Source organism: Symphalangus syndactylus, chromosome 10 (genome assembly GCF_028878055.3).
Source record: "Symphalangus syndactylus isolate Jambi chromosome 10, NHGRI_mSymSyn1-v2.1_pri, whole genome shotgun sequence".
Lineage (NCBI taxonomy): Eukaryota > Metazoa > Chordata > Mammalia > Primates > Hylobatidae > Symphalangus > Symphalangus syndactylus.
The window spans coordinates 35,616,583-35,637,415 of NC_072432.2; the positions used below are offsets into that span (position 1 = coordinate 35,616,583).

Sequence of the window (20,833 nt, forward strand, 5' to 3'; positions counted from 1 at the left end):
AGCCTCTGCTTCCTCTCCAGAGCCCAATAGCACAGAGTGCGTGATCCTGCCGCATCTACTTCCATTAGAACACCACGTACGTCTCCAGTCAAGAAACCAGAGCGTGCTCAAACATTGAGTTTAATGTGTAATTAGGATTAAATTACCCATTAAACAAAGTGATTTTATGGTAATGTGTTATTAAGATTGCAAAGTTGTTAAGTTATAACATTTGATTCTAAGATGCATGTTTGGCTACCTTTTAACAACACTGAAATGAGAATGTGTTTTTCAAAGAGCATTTTTTTCTATTTTTTTTAAATAGCATGTTTTTGTTTTAATTTAGAAATGTTATTTTCAAATTGTCTTTTTTGATGTTATCACAAATGCCTATTTCATGTGGAAGACTACAGTAGCTCCTCAGTGGTTTCTATATTTCTCTTTTAAAAGAGAAATAACAGATGCTAGCAATAATTTATATGTGTATATTCCTGAAATATGCATTTCCACATTATGTAATAGGAAAATTAACATTAAACTACTGAATGTAGTTTTTCAAAAAGGTCTGCTTCTTTTTTAAAAAAAACTATTTTGCTTATGTTTAAATTCGATATTCATCATTTAATTCTGTTCATTGTAGGTTTATTTTAGGACAGTGGAACTTATAGAAGAGCCCATAAAAGGGTCTCCTGGTTTGAGTTTCTATTTCAAAATTAATGGATTTCCCATATTTCTAAAAGGCTCAAACTGGATCCCAGCAGATTCATTCCAGGACCGAGTAACCTCTGAGTTGTAAGTTATTGGTCTTTCTTTTCTTGTTCGTCTTTTAATTAGCAGTCCCGCAAAGCTTGAGGTTTACTCATTTTTACTTTCTTTAGTCTCTGGGCAAGGAACTAGAGGTAGTATAGAATTCTAGATGTTGGACACTTTAGAATGGACAGGATTTTAAAAATCATATATTCCATTCTCCTGGGTTACAGGTAGTCTTACAGCTAAACTATTTGAGACTGTTGAAACCATTCGATTTTTAGAAAACGATTATGTTTACTCTGGAGAAATAAGAAAATGCCTAATTTATATTTTGAATAGTCCCTGAAAAAAATATTAAATTCAACTATTTTCAGCTTTTCAAATGATACCTTAAATGTTTTTGAGCATGGTTTTGAAAGACAAGAACACTTATTTACCTTTCTTTTTTTTTTTTTGAGACGGAATCTCTCTCTGTTGCCCAGGCTGGAGTGCAGTGGCGCAATCTCAGCTCACTGCAACCTCTGCCTCCCAGGCTCAAGCAATTCTCCTGCCTCAGCCTCCAAAGTAGCTGGGATTGCAGGCGCAGGCCACTACCGCCCAGCTAATTTTTGTATTTTTAGTAGAGACGGGGTTTCACTACGTGGGCCAGGCTGGTCTTGAACTCCTGACCTCAAATGATCCACCCGCCTTGGCCTCCAAAAGTGCTGGGATTACAGGCATAAGCCACCGGGCCCAGCCCCATATTTACCTTTCTATGCTAAGGTATTTGCATATTCTTTTACTTTTATCTTAACAAAAGAACTAAACAAAATCTTGTGTGTTGTGGAGGTGCTGTTGTGGGAGGGTGGGGAGGAAACTGGGAGCTGTTGGTCAGAGGATACAATGTAGCAGATATGCAAGAGAACAAGTCCAGAGATCTGATGTGCACTAGGAATATAGATTAAAAAAAATTGTGCTGTTTATAGGATTCATGCTAAATGAGTAGATTGTAGCTACTTTTGCAAAGAGTGGATAACTATGTAGGACAGTAGTCCCAAACCTTTTTGGCGCCAATAGCCAGTTTCATAGAAGATAGTTTTTCTACAGATTGAAGGTGGGGGATGTGGGGGCTAGTTTTGGAATGAAACTGTTCTACCTCAGATCATCAGGAATTAGGTTCTCATAAGGAGCATGCAACCTGTATTCTTCGCATGCACAGTTCACAATAGGGTTCCTGCTCCTATGAGAATAATGCTGCTGCTAATCTGACAGGAGGTCAGGTAGTAGTGCTTGCTCACCTGCTGCTTACTTCCTGCTGTGCCGCCTGATCCATGGTCCAGTCCGTGGCCTGGGGGTTGGGACTCCTGTTGTAGGATGGTAAATACGTTAGTTGGTTTCACTATAGTAACCTTTTAACTGTCTGCATATATGTCCCATAACATCATGTCATATACCTTAAATATACACAATACAATTTATTTAAAAACAAAATATAATCTTAAACGTTCTAGATCTAGGAAAAAAAAATAAAAATGTTTTTCCGAGACTGAAGGAATAGAACTCTGGAAGAAAATAATATTTCCTAATTGGATCTGTAAACTTACATCTTTGTGATGCTGAAAATAAACTTTATGAAATGAAAATAAACACATTTAAACTTATTTATTATCTAAAATAACATTTTAGCATATTTACAAATGTATAAATGTGCATTGCAGTATATTATTTGATGTTTAGAATGTAAATGTCATCAGTAACTAAACCCTGATTTTTTCCAAAAGTTGTAGTAATTTCCTTTTAATTTAAAATGTGTATATTATTTTAGATTTCATAAGAAAATGAAATTCTTCTCCAGACACAGCCATGGGATAATTGGCTCTATCTTTTCCTTTTCAAATGCTCCTTTCCCCTCCCAGCTGGGGCTGGGTTGGCTGTGGTCCTTCAGCCCAGCTGGGCCAACTGGTAAGCTTGCCGTGGTGCCTGTACTGAGCCCACAGTGCTTTGGGTCTGCCCAGCCTGTTATTTGGCTTGAGCAGTGTTCTGGGGATGGAGGGAAGGCACATGCTCTCAAGCTGCCTGTAAGTTTGTAGATTTTCCTGAGGGTAATGTGAATAGGAATTGGAAAAAGTAGAAAGGAAATTTACTAGAGAAAGAAATACTGGGCTGGAGGAATTATATAAAAGGAGATAGGGGTGCTAGGCACTAATACTCAAGTATTGATTTTGTTTTATAGTTTGGAGGGTTTGTATAAAATTAGTGCATACTTTCCAAGGCTTACAACTGTATTTTTTATAGGAATAAATATGAAACATAAATTTAATTTTAAAAAGAGTATAATAATGTTACTGAAAATTTAATAGGTAAAGATATCACCCATACTTTTTCTGTTTATTTATTTTATGTGGTTATAGTTAATGTGTATATAATTTTATCTTACTTTCTTTAATTTACATTATAACCAAACCATCATGATTTTAGAGTACATTTTTCTAACAGAGATTAGAAATGTGTTTATCTGTCACAATCTGTTTTTTTTTTTCCAAATTATGATTTGTTTATAAAATGTCTTCTACAGGTTACGGCTCCTTTTACAGTCTGTTGTGGATGCTAACATGAATACTCTTCGGGTTTGGGGAGGAGGAATTTATGAGCAGGATGAATTCTACGAACTCTGTGATGAACTAGGAATAATGGTGAGAAGTTGATAGCATTTTATATATTGATAAGTTACTATATCCTCAGTTTGACTGCCAATGTTCTGAATGATGCAGTTGCCCCAGTCTCAGAGCTAGGAATGATATTCCATTTGGGGCTATAGGAATAAATGGCATCTTGTAAACCCAGAGACATAGTTGATAGCAACTACCATAATTATTTATTTTTAAATGATAGATATCCTGTAAATTATTTATATCCCGGTATACATATACCTCCTTTTAAAATAATTTTCTTCGTGATATTTAGGTGTGCATATAAAAGAAAACAAAATATTTAAAACACTTAAAGGAGATCTGACAAAACCTAAAGAGAAGAAAAGTAATAAAATTAAGTAAAGAAAAGGTGTGTTTCATATTGTTTTTCTAAATTTTTTCTAATTTTTTATTTTTAATATGTTAAAAATTAAAAATGTTGCCCAGGCTGGAGTGCAGTGGTGCAATCTCAGCTCACTGCACCCTCCTCCACCCCAGGTTCAAGCGATTCTCCTGCCTCAACCTCCGGAGCAGCTGGGATTACAGGCACGTGCTAAATTTTGTATTTTTAGTAAATTAGCATCCAGCTGATTTTTGTATTTTTAGTAGAGATGGGGTTTCACCATGTTGGCCAGGCTGGCCTTGAACTCCTGACCTCACGTGATCCACCTGCCTCGGCCTCCCAAAGTGGTGAGATTACAGGTGTGAGCCACTGTACCTGGCCCTAATATTGTTATTAAGTACTTTTAATGTGTTTTGCAATTGTGAGGATAAAGCAAAGCAAATATATTCTGTTAGTTCTATTATTACTGTTCTAAAATATAAAGAGTGCCACCAAAGACTAGGAATTATTCTAATAATGATAATGCTGATGGTCACTGTGACGATGACAATATTCTATAATATTCTCTGAGTGCCAGGCATTGTTCTAAGTGTTCTATGTATTTTATCTTCATGCCCGTTCAATGAGGTAGTCACTATTCTCTATCCCCATTTACAGATAAGGAAACTGACAGATGAAGAGGTTAAATATTTTACCCAAACTCTAACAGCTCATTTATGGTGGAATCAAATTCCGACTCAGACAGGCTGCTTTGGGGCTATGATCTTTTTTTTTTTTTTGAGATGGAGTCTGGCTCTGTTGCCTAAGCTGGAATGCATTGGTGCGATCTTGGTTCACTGCAGTCTTCACCTCCTGGGTTCAAGTGATTCTCCTGCCTCAGCCTCCCAAGTAGCTGGGATTACAGATGCGTGTCACCACGCCCGGCTAATTTTTATATTTCTTTTTTTTTTTTTTTTTGAGATGGAGTCTTGCTCTGTCGCCCAGGCTGGACTGCAGTGGCGCAATCTCGGCTCACTGCAAGCTCCGTCTCCCAGGTTTACGCCATTCTCCTGCCTCAGCCTCCCGAGTAGCTGGGACTACAGGTGCTCACCACCTCGCCCGGCTAATTTTTTGTACTTTTAGTAGAGACAGGGTTTCACCATGTTAGCCAGGATGGTCTCGATCTCCTGACCTCGTGATCCGCCCACCTTGGCCTCCCAAAGTTCTGAGATTACAGGCGTGAGCCACCACGCCCGGCCTAATTTTTGTATTTCTAGTAGAGACCGGGTTTCACCATTTGGCCAGGCTGGTTTCCAACTCTTGACCTCAGGTGATCCGCCCCACCCCCCTCAGCCTTCCAAAGTGCTGGGATTACAGGTGTGAGTCACTGCTCCCAGCAGGGGCTGTGTTCTTAACCATTGCGTCACACAGCCTCCTTAGGAAGGGACTTACATGGTTTCATTACTAAAATGTGCATGTAGTAATCCTTTTGTCTATGAAAAGCTAATTCCTTTATAAATGAAGTATGATTCTTAACAGTCTGGTGCATCTCTTAATACCAAATGCCTGGTGAAAATTGGAATGAATTAGGAGTGACAAGGGGTTGGAGGGAAGCCTCATTCTGTGTCCCCTCCACATATTTTTTCTTTTTCAAATTCTTCCATCTTCCCTCTCTTCTATACCTGCCTAGGATTTTCTCTTCTCAGGTTTCTGTACACTTCTGTGCAGTTCTGGGAAGTCCTAATGTCTTTGATACCTTTCTTGGGTGCCATTATGCATAATGGTGCCCCAATGATCACACTCATCAGGCTAACTGGATTTTTCATTTGTGTGAAAGATAATGCCCAGAGCTCAGAATAAAGACTTACTTCTGTGTAATAAAACTTATGGAAGTGTTGCATTCCCTTTTATTTTATTTGCTAGGTATGGCAGGATTTTATGTTTGCCTGTGCCCTTTATCCAACTGATCAGGGCTTCCTGGATTCAGTGAAAGCAGAAGTTGCCTACCAGGTATGTTATTGCCCTTCCAAGAAGAAATAAAACACATAATATGTTTCAGTATTGCCTTTTGTTAAATCTTGCTTCATTTTGGTTTTTGTTCTCTACTAAATCCCATGAAAAATTACACAGCCAGGTAATTAACATCCTAGGTGATTCTACCCAGTGTCATGGCTTTACCATCATCTATTGGCTGATGACTCCCAGATTTATCCCCAGTCCTCATTTCTCCACTGAATTCCTCTTTCTTATATCCAACTGCCTACCTGGTGCCTCTGCTTGGAGGTTTAACAGGCATCTGAAATGTAACATGTACAAACTAAACTTATATTGCACCCCCTCCCCAATCTTGCTTCTTCTGAAGTTTTTTCCATCTCAGCAAACAGCAACACCACTGTTTGAATTGCTCAGGAGAAAATTTTAAATTTATTATTGATTCCTTGATTTATTTTGGATTCCACATACTGACATTTATATTTATATTCACAGATATATAAATGCAAGGAAGTGATTATATGCTTTCTCTGTCTACTGAAAAGATCTAGAAATAATGCCCAATGTTGTAGTTGAGTATTCTTACACTGAAGTAATCTTTCCTGTTAAGAGAAAAGCTTCTTAGAGAAATGGCTGACTCCAGGTCTGGCACAGGAAATATATTAAATGATCCTGGATATCTTCTTTTTACAAATGGCAATGGTGTTAATATAATATTATCAACTGATAATTTTAGCCACAGATCTGAGGTTTATGAGCTGTGTGCTGAATATACTTATTTTTCCAGCAAGGTCTGTTTAGGGGATGATCATGCTTTGAAACACAGATTGCATTATATTTCCTCTCCCCTAAATATTAAGTGCATGGCATGGGTTTCCATGTAGAATCAGAGTGGAATGCTTGTCAATACAAGAAAATTCTAAATCATGATGTACTCCCAAAATACAGTTTAGGAACCAACTCGTGAGTGTATCATATGCTAGTAAAATACTACTGAAACATCGGACTGATTCATTAGCATCCATTAGAAATGATCACTGCACCAGGAGATCACGCCTACCTTGTAAAGAGTTTGCAAGACTGTGGAGACATATTGAGTTTTTATAGTGCTCTGCAACACGTTAAAGAAGAAAACAAATCCATTTTCTCGGTAACCTCAGGTAAAGCTACAATGTGGATAATTATCGACTCCGATTTCAATTTCTCATGTCCAACTGTCTGCCAGATTTTTTGAAATGTTGATATATAAAGAACAAATATTTTGATATTTCTTCTTGAATGGTGAGTCTGCCACCTTAGGGAGGTCACTTTACCTCTTCAGCCTCAATTTCTGTATCTATAACTCTAGTATGATGTCACTCCTCATGAAACTGTTTCAAAGATTAAATAGGATAATACATGTAAGGCATGCAGTTCAAAAGAAATAACAAATAATACCAGCTGTCCCACTAACTCAGCATGTCTTCAAAGTACATCTATTATCTTTTACCCAATGCACTCTTTCAAGATTTTTCTTTTTAGCAGGAAATATGAAAGTCATTGATACTTTCTTCTTTCTCACCTCCCACATCCATCTGGTTTTAAGTTGAGACAATTTTTTGATACCAGTGTTACTAGCATTTGTATTTACTTTCTCACCCCCGTACTTACTACTCTAATTCAAATCCTATTTTTCCCTCTCCTCAGTCATTGCATTTGTTTTCTGATTGGACTCCCTAGCATTGTTCTCTTTCAATGTGTGCATACTCAACAGAGCTGCCAAAGTCATCTTCCACTGACACATTTTAAGTCATACCACATTCCTGCTCAGAACCCTGATCCTGGAATATCTCAACATGCAGATAACAAGGAAGCTATCGAAGTTATGTCAAAAGGATTTTGAGAGACTCTGAGCAACCAAAAGGGGACAATTTGAGATTCAATAAGGATAAGGATGTCAATGAATTGAATCCATCAAGTGTGTTAAAATCTAGAGTTCATATTATAGTGTCTGCAGATGTATATTTTGTGAAAAACCATTCCTTGCAGAAATGCAAGGAAGCGATTTCTATTGCACTATAATACTCTAGATAGTGGTTACTTTTGGAAGGAGGAAGGGGCTGTGATTAGGAAGAGGCACATGGATGGCTTCTGGCGTGGCTGCACTGGGTGGTGGCTACAAGGGTGATTGCCTTATAATAATTAACTGTGTCATAATTTGTTTTCTGTAACTGTGTTTCATTTTAAAATAAAAGGTTTAAAAAGTACAATCGAACTCCTTCCCTAGCCAACAGCTCCCCTGAGGTGGCTTCTTGACCTCTGGATAAGGTATAAGATCCTCTTATGCGGGACTCCGGCCAGCTGGTATCTGCACCTGTTCAGGCACCATCTCCATCTTGCTGTCTGTGTCCTGGAACATCTTCCCCATCCACTGCCCTTATGGGCCACCTCCTTTGTTCTCTTTTGGCCCCTCTTACCTTAAGCGTGGGAAAAACCTTTTGCCTTTTGAGACACACATCACACTTTGAATTACTTGTTCAAGGATTTGAGACCTCTGCAAGATTGTCATCCCCCTGAGGCCTAGGACTCATTCCCCTCTGCGTCCCCACTCTATGGATTATTCACAAAGTGGATAGATGAATGGATGAATGAATAACTTTAAACATATTAATTATAGTTACACAGGTTGCAAGCATTTCAGTTTTATTTTTAGTTTTCTTTCATATAAATAATTAAAATATAACATCTATGTATCTTCAGTTCTTTGGTGCATTATTAAAGATAAGGAGAGCCATTTCATGCAGAGTTTGTTAAAATTTTAAAGTAAAGCTTACCATAAAACTCTAAGTCAGCTTGAGGGTTGTGTGTAACACGGTGCCACTGAAGCTTTTTCCCCCTTCAGGATTTATATTTGTATTTTCATCAGTGGCATAAATATGTCAGTCACAGTTGGTAGCAGCTGTCCCTTTCTTGGGCATGTACAAAGACAAAAAAAGAAAATAGTGTTTATATGGCTGGCTGAGAAAAACACAAGACTTAATTTTTAAAAAAATGAAATATATCTCTTTAATACGCCTTTAGTGCATCTCTATTTCATCTATGTGAGTTTCTGAGCTTCTTGAATGGAGAACACATTGACAGCATCAGTTGGGGGCCATCAGTGTAATCATGCATCACAGCGAAAGTGAACCTATAAATATCAATGAGGTAACATTGCCAAAACATGTTCCAAAAGAATTTTTCTTGACCATTGACTCACTCTGCCATTCTCAGAGGAATTTAATTGCTCTCTACTGGGGCACATGTCCTAGTGTGTTAGAAGAAGCGACATGTCTGAGTTTGTCCAGTGCAAACATAACACAGGTGGATCCTTTTGCCTTTATGTAGGGCCAGCCCAAATGAGCTCAGTTTATGCAGGCCTCATGTGGCACGGTTTTCAGGTAGATTCTCTAATTTTCCCTTTTATATTTAGATATATTCAGTAACTCAATGTTAGTTGATTTCTCAGGACATGACATTGATAGTTATTTCAGGAGACATCACCCTGATTGCCCTAATCTGTTTTCCTTTAGAGTATTCCATATTTGTCTTTAACTGCCAGCATACCTCTAGTACTCGCTTGCTTTGTAAAACCTCTAGTTTCCCTTCTGGTTTTCTGATCTCAGTGAGGACTGCATAGGAACCTCCGTCCTTCTTTCAGTGGTAGTGTTTGCTTTGCCTCCTTTGTTTCTTCACACGGAGCTCCAATTTGTCCAATTTGCTCTTAAGAACCAATTCCCAAAATATAATGTCTCCTGCCTTTTGTATTTCCTGAAAGTTTTCTTTGTGGAAATCCACAGAGTGAAGAGTTTATTTATTCCCTTTTTCTTTCTCTTTCTAAAAAAGGGATTATATTATCTTCAGTTTTTATATAGCAGAGAAGAGAAACCCTATGTATCAGTGTTTATAAAATCTAGTTAAAAAGAATCTCAGAGATTTCTTAAAATATATTCCTGCAGCTAACATGACTAGCCATTTTCAAATTAGGTTTTTGGCACATAAGAATTTATGTGCAGAAATGCAAGGGCTCTAATTTTATGAGTAATTATAGCTCTGAGTTTTTTATGTTAACTCTTTGAAAATCATTTTATGTTTTCTTAATTTTCAGATCAAGAGACTGAAATCTCATCCTTCTATCATCATATGGAGTGGCAATAATGAAAATGAGGAGGCGCTGATGATGAATTGGTATCATATCAGTTTCACTGACCGGCCAATCTACATCAAGGACTATGTGACACTCTATGTGAAAAACATCAGAGAGCTCGTATTGGCAGTAAGTAATGATTTTTAATGCAGTAGAATTTAAGAATGTATCTTTAGGGTCGGGCGCGGTGGCTCACGCCTGTAATCCCAGCACTTTGGGAGGCCGAGGCAGGCAGATCACGAGGTCAGGAGATCGAGACCATGGTGAAACCCCATCTCCACTAAAAATACAAAAAAAATAGCTGGGTGGGGTGGCGGGTGCTTGTAGTCCCAGCTGCTCGGGAGGCTGAGGCAGGAGAATGGCGTGAATCCAGAAGGCGGAGCTTGCAGTGAGCCGAGATCGGGCCACTGCACTCCAGCCTGGGCGACAGAGCAAGACTCCGCCTCAAAAAAAAAAAATGTATCTTTAAAATGGATAAGTTTGAATACTGATATAGTATGTTTTATGAACCTTTTTAGGGCTGTCTTCAACAGTATCGTTTGAATACATAATATCCCATTGTAGTGCAGCAGCAGATGAAAGGATTCCTGGGCTGTGGACTTCTGGGAGGATTAACTTCTCTGTGCAGCTCTCCACACATACACCAATGCAGTGCTTGCAATGCTAGGTTGTCACATAGTCCTTGGAGTCCATCCGTGGATCCCAAAAAGTTTAGAATCGCTAGATTAGATGATTATTGATATGCCACTTCTAAAATTCTGTAATTGTATATGTTAAAGTAGAATTTGGTATATATCACATATGAATATCCTGGTATGTGATTTAAGGGACAAAGAGAGATGAGAGAGCTGGTCTCCAACCCCACTGTATGGCCCTTGCTCTATAGTGGTTCTCTTTGCACCACTATTTGTCTAATTGGCATATTATACAGACATATGTTAATATAAATTGGCCTTTTTGTGAGAAAAAGCAGCATTTTTTTCAGTAATGCCTTCAAAAGTTTTAACTTTTGAAAAACTTTAACACGTGATTTAGTAATCTGGTTGTCTTTACACTTTTGTGTCTGTAAATAGGTGTTTTAAATATCTGGGTATATCCAGAAGCAATTTGAAAAGGCATCTATTTTTTAAAATAGTATGTGATATTAGCACTTAAACATGCCCAGTTTATGGCACTATTCCATTTATAGAAGAAACTTCATTGAGAATTCATGAAAAACATAGGTTCAAATTTATAGTTTACTTGATATACTAAGTCATGTGTCATGAAGAATTTTTCTATTCAGAAAATGTGATGATACAAATTTTAAATAATATTTACAGAACGCTTATTTATAATCTTTTTATTCACAATATTGGTATTATGTTTTTCATGTTTGATGGATTTATAGTTTCTGAGGATTTTCATTTTATAGCATAGTGGTTAAGTACGCAGGCTTTGAAATCCTGGCTGGGCCACTTCCTGTCTATGTAATCTTGGGCAAGTTACTTAATCTTCCTTTTCCTATCTATAAAATTAGGTTAAAAATAGGAGCTAACTGTTAAGAGTTGTTATGTGGACTAAGTGAGATAATGGATGGAAGGCACATGACTCAGTCTGACACATAGTAACTTTTTTTTTTTTTAAGTTAAAATATTTCTTTGGGAGAGGGGACACTACATTCCTGCTTAATGAAAAGAAATATTTTTACAGTCCAGAGCTCTTTTATTTTTTAAACACCTGTTATGCCATGCATTCATAGGGAACAGGTTCTGGAAGCTCAGGCTCTGTTCCATTGGTTCTCACAGTGCACTTCTCTGGGTGGAGCCAGCTGTGCTTCCATTGAACTCAGCCTCCTTTCTCTTTGGCTTCCTTCTTTTTCTTTTCCTTTCTTTCCTTCTTGAGTTTTGGGGAGCTATCTTGGCTCCTAGAGTGCTTAATATGCTCAACACATTAATTCTCTTGGCAACAATTTTGCACTTGTTTGTTTACAACAGTGCCAACAGCCTGCTAGTTAACACAGTAGACTCCTCTGGTTTTCCCATGTTAACGTGTGTGGGGCATTCCCTTTTGAACCAGATGCATTCCCCTGATGTCTACATCACCTTTCTTGCAGATTCACATGTATATGGCCAAAGGAACAACTCCATATTTTCTAAAAGACCTAGAGAATATCAGGTGCCTCTCCTCTTTCCCTTTGTGTGTCATCATTGTGGTGAATTACTGGAAGATGGTGGTTCACAGTACCTTTTTCTTTTGTTTTTGAGACGGAGTCTCGTCTGTCACCAGGCTGGAGTGCAGTGGCATGGTCTCGGCTCACTGCAAGCTCCGCCTCCCAGGTTCAAGCAATTCTCCGGCCTCAGCCTCCCGAGTAGCTGGGATTACAGGCATGTGCCTCCACGCCCAGCTAATTTTTGTATTTTTCATAGAGATGGGGTTTCACCACGTTGGCCAGGATGGTCTCGATCTCCTGACCTCCTGCTCCACCCACCTCAGCCTCCCAAAGTGCTGAGATTACAGGTGTAAGCCACCACGCCTGGCCCACAGTAACCTTTTAATTAAAACTAGCCATCATTATCATCATCCTTGTTGGTTTTGTTCAACAAGGTAGGTCTTCAGATACTTACACATTTTGATCATTAATTTTAACACTACATTCTTAAGCTTTAAAAAATTAGCTTATTTGTGCCATTTCTTTTTCACCTCTGAAATGGAGATATGCCTTTCTCTTTAGGGACTTATTTATCTTAAAACGAGCTATGGGCAATAACTGATGTTTGTAAATTTTTTCAAAGATGAACAGTATTAAAAGCTGCATAATCACTACTGCTTTTAATTTCCATCAAAGTATTAGGCATCATAAAAAGGGAAAGTACCATAAATTGATTCATCTACAAATTGGCTGTAATGATTGGTTTCCTGCTACACATGCTTTCTTTTTATGGCCATTCTCTTGGATCACCTTATGGTATTTCCTTGTCCAACTAAGGGTTTAAGGTCATGGCTTAGAAAGATGTCATCTGTGAGATTTGCAACAAATAACCACACCTCAAGAATAAAGGATTTATCAGTGGAAGGAAATTATAATGCATCATCAAAGTCAGATATTTTTAGGTAGAGAGTTGTTTGTAATTTTACTGCATGGCTCAGCTTGCCAAATTTCTCAAGAATCTCAAGGAATGAAGGGAAATCTCTCAAGCTTGATCAATCAAGGCCAGTTGACTGGCCTTCTTCTTCAATGTTCTTCAAAGCCATTGTAGCAAAAATATTTTTAAACATTTAATATCACCTATAATTTCATCATACTTTTTAATATTTTTAACTTCACCCAACATCTACTGAGTACCTATTACCAGGAGCAAAGCCTCGTTCCCGATGCTGTGGGGGACACTCTTATCTTTGTGGAGCTTACAGTCTGCTGTCAAAGGGAAACATGGAAAAAATTATCAGACTTTGGGCAGTTTAAAAAAGTGCTATAAAAAACGTAGCTTCAAAATGCTGGGAACTATGTGGCAGAGCCATTAATTTGAACTGAAAGAATCTGAAAAGGCTTTCAAGTAAAAGGTTACGTTCAAGCCAAACCTTACAGGTGGAGAATTTTGAGGCAAAGCGTTGTCTAGTAGTACTTTAGGTCATGAAAACAATGTAAATAAAGGTAAAAAGATGTGAAAGTAGGTGGTATGTATAATGAGCAGCAAGTAGTGCCTGGTGCCTAAGAGCAAGGGACTCCTGGATTACTGTGGGAGAATGGAAGGTAGTAAAGACTGGAAGCAGATCATAGAGGGACTTTAAATCATATTATGGAGTTGAGCTTATTCAGTAGACGGTGGGAAGCTAGTGGACATTTTGGGGGAGAGGAGGAACTTTATCTGGTCCATGTTTATGGAAGATTACTAGCAAAGATTAGGGAGGTGAGAGGTTCTAGACAAGGAAACCGGTTATAATAACTAAGAACTCCAAGTTACCGAGATGCCAGGCATCAATATGTTAATTATAATTATTATATTAATTAATGTTATTATATATTAATATATTAAATTAAAGCTGGATGTGGTGGCTTACACCTGTAATCCCAGTGACTTGGGAGCTGAGGCAGGGGGAACATTTGAGGCCAGGAGTTTGAGACCAGCCTGGGTGATGTAGCCAGACCCTGTCTCCAAAAAAATTTTAAAAATTCTCTGGGCATAGTGGCGTGTGCCAGTAGTCCTAGCTACTTGGGAGGCTGAGGCAGGAGGCTTATTTTGAGCCCAGAAGGTCGAGGCTGCAGTGAGCTATGATCATGCCACTGCACTCCAGTCTGGGCAACATTCTGTCTTTTAACAATTTTTTTAAATTTTAAAAAACAAATTTTTAAAAAATTAATTATATAAGTGCTTTGTATAATTTATTTACTTAATTTTTAGAAGCTCCCTGGAGTGTAGGCGATATATTTATTTTAGAGTCATCAAGTCCCCAACGTCATGGAGGTCATAGGTAGTGGAGTCCAGTGGTGTGGGATTGGAAATTTGGTGATGGAAAAAAATATCTGAATGTAGAGTTGCTACTACTCAGAGTGACTGAATGTGGGAAGTAAGAGAGGGAGAAATTGAAGATGACTCCAATCTGGGTACCATTCAGCAAGAAAGGGAGTATAGTCAGATAAGTTTGGAATTAGTAAATAAGGAATTCTGCTTTAAAAGGTTGGATTTGCGTTGTTGGCAAGACAACACAGGTGGAAATGTGGAGCTGGTTATCAGGAATGTGTGGTAGTGAACATGAGGTCAAGTGTGCAGGTGTGGCTAGGAGTAATCAGAACATCCATGTGAGGGGAAGCCATGGGACAGGGTATAGAACAAGGAGAAGCCTGAGAGAGTGGTAGAGTGTCCATCTGGGGATGGAGTGGGTAGCTGGAGAAGGAAGAATCAGGAAGGTTGGGGGAAACTGGAATGTGGAAGAATTGTGAACAAACAGCCAGGAGTGGAGAGAGCTTCAGAAATAATAGGTGGTAAATAGGGTCATTTATTGCACACCCGAGAGGGAATAAGTGGGGACAGAAAGAACTGCTTTATTTAGTAAGTAGAAGTTCATGGGTAATTTTTGAAAAACATTTCAGTGGAGTGAAATGTTCAGGAATTGAATGTCACGGGTTTAGGAATGAGAGGATGGTAAAGAAATCTGATGGACTGCAAGGGATCCAAGGGACTTTTTATTAGAATAAAGGAAGTCCTAAGGAAGCTAAGGGAAAAGGGCAGTAGAGGGAGATTAAGAAAAAAAAGGAGTGGAAGATAGTTTGTTGGCTGTAACACCAAAGCAAACTAGAAAGATGACCAGAACACAGAGAGTCTGGCAAAGGAAAGGGTTAAGGATCTTTTTTTTTTAATGACGGAAGAGAAACAAGAAATATGAATGGATATACCAAGAAAAAGTGAAACCTAATGGTGAAAAGTTGAGAAAATTGTTTCCTGAAAGTCTATCTCTCAGGGAAGCCTTACTGGCCTTCTGCAATATGTTTTACATTCCCAAAGAGCCTTGCACTTTTCCTTCAAAATATTCATCATATTTATAATTACTTGTTCAGTATCTGGTTTGAGCACTAGATTGCCATCTGCTCTTCCAAGAGGGTCACCATGGCTGTCTGCTGAACCTCCAGCACATAGAAAGAACTGCATGCCTGGCTCATAGGAAATACTCAAAAGAGATTTGATGTATAAGTACTTGACAGAGTCATAGATTCTTTCTCTCTCTCTCTCTGTCTCTCTCTCTCTCTCTCTTTCCCTCCCTCTGCAGTGTGGAAAAATGCCAGAGACACAATAGACTTGACGAATACGTGCTAAATGAATGAATCTTCTCAGTGAAATAGGAAGTAGTCTCATCTACTGAGATGATAACTATATTTTGAGTTCTCACAGTGTGCTAGGCATTCTGTTAAGTACTTACATGCTAGATGTTGTAACAGGTAAGCCACAGTATTTCAGTGGTTTACATAATAAAAGTTTATTTCTTCCTCACTGACGCTATGAAAGGGCTGCTCCTGATTGACAGGAAGCTCCTCTTTCAGAGATATAGACAGCTTATTCCAGCTGCACCATCTCTTGCACCCTCACCTGCAAATGGGGGAAGAGGATGAGAATGAGGCACATGGCCCCGTACGGGCTAGGAAGCCACTTCCTAGGGATGGCTCTATATTACAGAAACGAGAACGTGAATTGGTGGACACCTAGCCATTACTTTCACATAAGGGTTATTTACTATTTATAATACCTGTAAAGGAGGTACTGTTATTATCCTCATTTTACAGATAAATCTACCAAGGCTTAGACCTGTCACAAATAATAAGGTTCAGATTTGAGATTTAAAGTCAGGTTCGGGTCCATCTGACTCGGTAGCTTCTGTTCTTACCTGTTAGACCTGTGGTTCTCAAGTGATGGTGATTTTGCCCCCATGGAACATTTGGCAGTGCCTGTAGACATTTTTCAAGATTGGGGGAGGGGTACTGACATCTATTTGGTAGAGGCCAGGGATGCTACTAAGTATCCTACAATGCATAAGACACCCCCACCCCCAGCCAACCCCAACAAAAACGTATCCAGCTCAAAATGTCAATAGTGTCAAAGTTAAGAAACTCTGGACTAGACTGTACACCACCCATGATGGATGAGAGTGGAGGCAAAACATGATTGAAAAGATTAAGAACAGCTGCTGTGAGGGATGAGCTAAGTGTTACTTATGAAAAGATATAAAGGATTGGCGAAGAGCAGAGAGGTGCTGGTGGTTGTTGAATAGGGAAGAAGGTAAGTGGTCCTATTAATTTTCTATCAGCTACTTGGCATTTCAGGGACTTGTTAGTGTTTTTAAAGAAGTAAATGATATATACTTTACGGGATGAATATATTATCCTTGAATTCATTTTATTTCTGAACTCAGGGAGACAAGAGTCGTCCTTTTATTACATCCAGTCCTACAAATGGGGCTGAAACTGTTGCAGAAGGCTGGGTCTCTCAAAACCCTAATAGCAATTATTTTGGTGATGTACATTTTTATGACTATATCAGTGATTGCTGGAACTGGAAAGTTTTCCCAAAAGCTCGATTTGCATCTGAATATGGATATCAGTCCTGGCCATCCTTCAGTACATTAGAAAAGGTAAGTCATCATTTGATTTTCTAATGTTTCAAAATGATAGACTGTGGGCATGTGTTTATTCTGATCACTGGTTCAGAAAATCATATGAAACCTACGTCTTATTTAAATGAAAGTTTGAGAAGAAGATGGAGGAAAATGAATTTTTTAAACCTTTGGGGATTACTTTTCTATATTGCTTTTACTGTGTTCCTTCAGGAGCACTGAAAGCACTGAATGGGACCCAGTGGTTGCTTAAGCCTGACTTATTATCACACATGGAAATAACTCTTACTTGCTACAATAACTCTTGCTTGTAAATCATATCCTGCAACTGTTTTACCATTTACAGATATTCAGAGCTGGATATTTCACTACAGGAAGAGGGTAAATGTGATAAATAAACCTTAGTCTAATGTTGTCATCTTACCTTTTCTCTCCTCTTTCTCTTCCTATTCCATTCCCACCGCCCCCCCAACTCCTCTCTCTCCCTCTTTTTCATCATGTTGTGTTTTATTTTCTGTATGGATTTTCACTCTCTGTTCCTAAAGATTCAGTTTCAGCATTGTGTGTGTTCTTCTTAAAATAACTTTATTGAGATATAATTCACTTGCCATACAGTGCACCCATTTAATGTGTACAATTAGTAGTCTTCAGTATATTCACAGAGATGTGCAGCCAACACCACAATTTAATTTTAGAACATTTTTATCACTCAAAAGAAACCCTGAACCCATTAGCAACCACTCCTTATTTTTCCCTATCCCTCCTGCCCAGTCTTAGGCACTACAAATTTACTTTCTGTGTCTATAGTTTTCCTTATTCTTCATATTTCATATAATTGGGATAATATAATGTGTGGTCTTTTGAGACTTATTCTTTGACTGTGTCTTCAGGGTTCATCCATGTTAACCATGTATTAGTATGTTCCTTTTTTTTTTTATTGCTGAATAACATTCTGTTGCATGGATATACTACATTTTGTTTATCTGTCTATCAGTTGATGGACATTTGTGTTGTCTCCTCTGTTTGGCTATTATGAATAATGCTGCTGGGAACATTTGTGTACATGTTTTGTGTGAATATATGTTTTCAGTTCTACTGAATATATATCTAGGAGTGGAATTGCTGGGTCATATGGTAGCTCTATCTTTAACATTCTAAGGAACTGTCAAATTGTTTTCTGTAGCGATTGCACCATTTCGCATTTCTACCAGCAAGGTATTAGGGTTCCAATTTCTCTACGTCCTTGCCAACACTTGTTATTTTCTTTTTTTCTTCACATTTCCCTGGGAATTTACATTTACAGGAAATTTGCATATCCTTGATGGCTAATCATGTTGAGCATTTTTTTTTCACATGCTTACTGGCCATTTGTATGTCTTCCTTTGAGAAATGTCTATTCAAATCCTTTAGCCATTTTGTTTTTTGAAATAGAGACAGGGTCTTGCTTTGTTGCCCAGGCTGGTGTGCAGTGGAGTGGTCATGGCTCACTGCAGATTTGACCTCTCAGGCTGAAGCAATCCTCCTGCCTCAGCATCCCCAAGAAGCTGGGACTACAAGCATGTGCCACCACACCCAGCGAATTTTTGTATTTTTTATAGAGACAGGGTTTCACCAAATCATCCAGGCTGGTCTGGAGCTCCTGAGCTCAAGTGATCTGCCAACCTCGGGCTCCCAAAGTACTGGGCTTACAGGTGTGAGCCACTATGCATGGCCTGGTAATTTTAAAATTATTTGTCTTTATTTTATTGAATTATGAAAACTTAAAAAATATATTCTGGCTATAAGATTTTATCAGGCATATGATTTGCAAATATTTTCTCCCAGTCTGTGGGTTGTCACTTTATTCACTTTCATGGTATCACTTACAGCACAAAAAATTTAAATTTTGATGACGTTTTACTTACCAATCTGTTCTTTTTGGTGTTGCATCTAAGAAATCATTGCCTCACCCCAAATGGCAAAGGTTTATTTCTGTGTTGTCTTCTAAGAATTTTATAGTTTTAGCTCTTGCATTCAAGTCTATGATCATTTTGGGTTATTTTTTATGTATGGTGGGAGGTAGGAGTTCAGGTTCATTCTTTTGCATGTGGATAGCCAGTTGTTCCAATAGCATACATTTAAAACACGATTCTTTCCCCCATTAAATTCTTTTGGCCCTGAAAATCAATTGACCATAAAAGTTAGGATTTATTTCTGAATTCTCAATTCTGTTCCAGTGGCATATTTCATGTCACTATGCACTGTCTTGATTACTATAGCTTTGTTTTGACATTAGGAAGTGTGAGTCCACCAATTTTGTTCTTTTTTTCAAGATTTTTTTTACTATCCTGGGTGCCTTGCATTTCCAAATGAGTCTTGGGATCTATTTGCCAATTTCTGCAGAAAAGCTAGCTGGGATTTTGATAGAGATTATGTTGAATCTGTTGATCAGTTTGTGAGTATTGCCATCTAGTAATATTAAATCTTCTGATGCATGAACATGGGATTGTCTTCTTTAATTTCTTTCAACGCTGTAGTTTTCAGTGTACCAGTCTTACACTTCTTTGGTTTACTTATTCCTAAGTGTTTTATTCTTCTTGATGCTATTGTAAATAAATTATTTTCTTAATTTCATTTTTAGATTGTTCATTGCTAATGTATAAAAATACAAATGATTTTTGTATATTGAGCTTAAATCCTACAAAGTGGCTCATCTCATTTATTAGCTCTAACAATATTTTGGAGGATATTCTTTAGCATTTTCTATATATAAGATCTTGTCATCTATAAATAGAGATATTAATAATATTACTTCTTCCTTTCCAATCTGGAAGCCCTTTATTTCATTTTCTTAATTTCCCTGGCTAGAACTTTTCATACAGTGTAGAAAATGAGTGGGGAGACGAGATATCCTTGAGTTGTTCTTTTTTCTTAGGGGGTACATTTCAATGTTTTACCATTTAGTGTTATATTGACAACAGGTTTTTAGTAGATGTCCTTTATAAGGTCAAGGAAGGTCCCTTTTATTTCTAGTTAGCTGAGTGCTTATATCATGAAAGAATGTTGCATTTTTAAGTGCTTTTTCTTCATCTATTGAAATGATTATGTGGTTTTGCTCCCCCTGCATCAGTTGTGTAAAGTAACCCAAAAAAAATTCTTTTAAGACAATTTCAAAATCTTTTTCAATTTCGCTACCTGAACACAACTATAATTTGCTTATACACATTGAAGTTATATTGTACTTTTAACTTTAATGATGTCATAACCTTAGCTCTACCTTTGTTTTTTTAAAATTAAAAAATTAATTAGCCAAAAATTGTGTATATTTATTGTGTACTACATGATGTTTTGAAACATATATACATTGTGAAATTCCACACCCCCTTTTTTAATTGCTCCCAAATTGTGGGGCTAATCTTTTGGGAATACTATTGTTCCAGAGTGAAGGAGGAGGAAGTTCAGTATCCTGACGCAGGTAGGAACACGTGTTGAGAATGGGAAGGAAGGAATGAAGGAAGCAAGAATATTTACTGAATAATTGCTGTGTACCACGTACTCATTCTTTAATTCGACAGTAATCTACCCACTCCACTTTGAGACCCAGGGGGAAATCAAAGTACTGCAAGAGGACACAGATAGAACTCCCACCCTGCAGTGCTTTGATTTCCTTTTGGGCCTCAGGCAAAGCGGAGTGGGTAGAGTATTGTCTAATAAAAGAATGAGTACCTGGTACACAAGCAATAATTCAGTAAATATTCTTGCTTCCTTCATTCCTTCCTTCCCATTCTCAACAATAAGTAGCTGGGTTCAAACTTACTCTCTGTCTCCAGAACTGATAGATTTTCTTTTCACCACACTTTAGAAAGATTAGTGTTAGAAATTGCTAAACCTTTT

At 37.9% G+C, this 20,833-nt stretch overlaps 1 protein-coding gene across 6 annotated transcripts in view; it reads left to right on the top strand.

Annotated features, from left to right (window-relative positions):
* The window catches only part of MANBA (mannosidase beta), a 113,912-nt gene that overhangs the window by 70,446 nt on the left and 22,633 nt on the right, over nt 1-20,833 (top strand). For 5 of the 6 annotated variants that reach the window (XM_055296891.2, XM_055296893.2, XM_055296896.2 and 2 more), the window contains 5 exons: nt 620-771; nt 3,284-3,401; nt 5,644-5,730; nt 9,839-10,006; nt 16,760-16,978. In XM_055296891.2, the coding sequence (XP_055152866.2) occupies nt 620-771; nt 3,284-3,401; nt 5,644-5,730; nt 9,839-10,006; nt 16,760-16,978 (744 nt within the window). The remainder of the gene's footprint in view (nt 1-619; nt 772-3,283; nt 3,402-5,643; nt 5,731-9,838; nt 10,007-16,759; nt 16,979-20,833) is intronic. The other variant, XM_063611146.1, reaches the window with a different exon arrangement.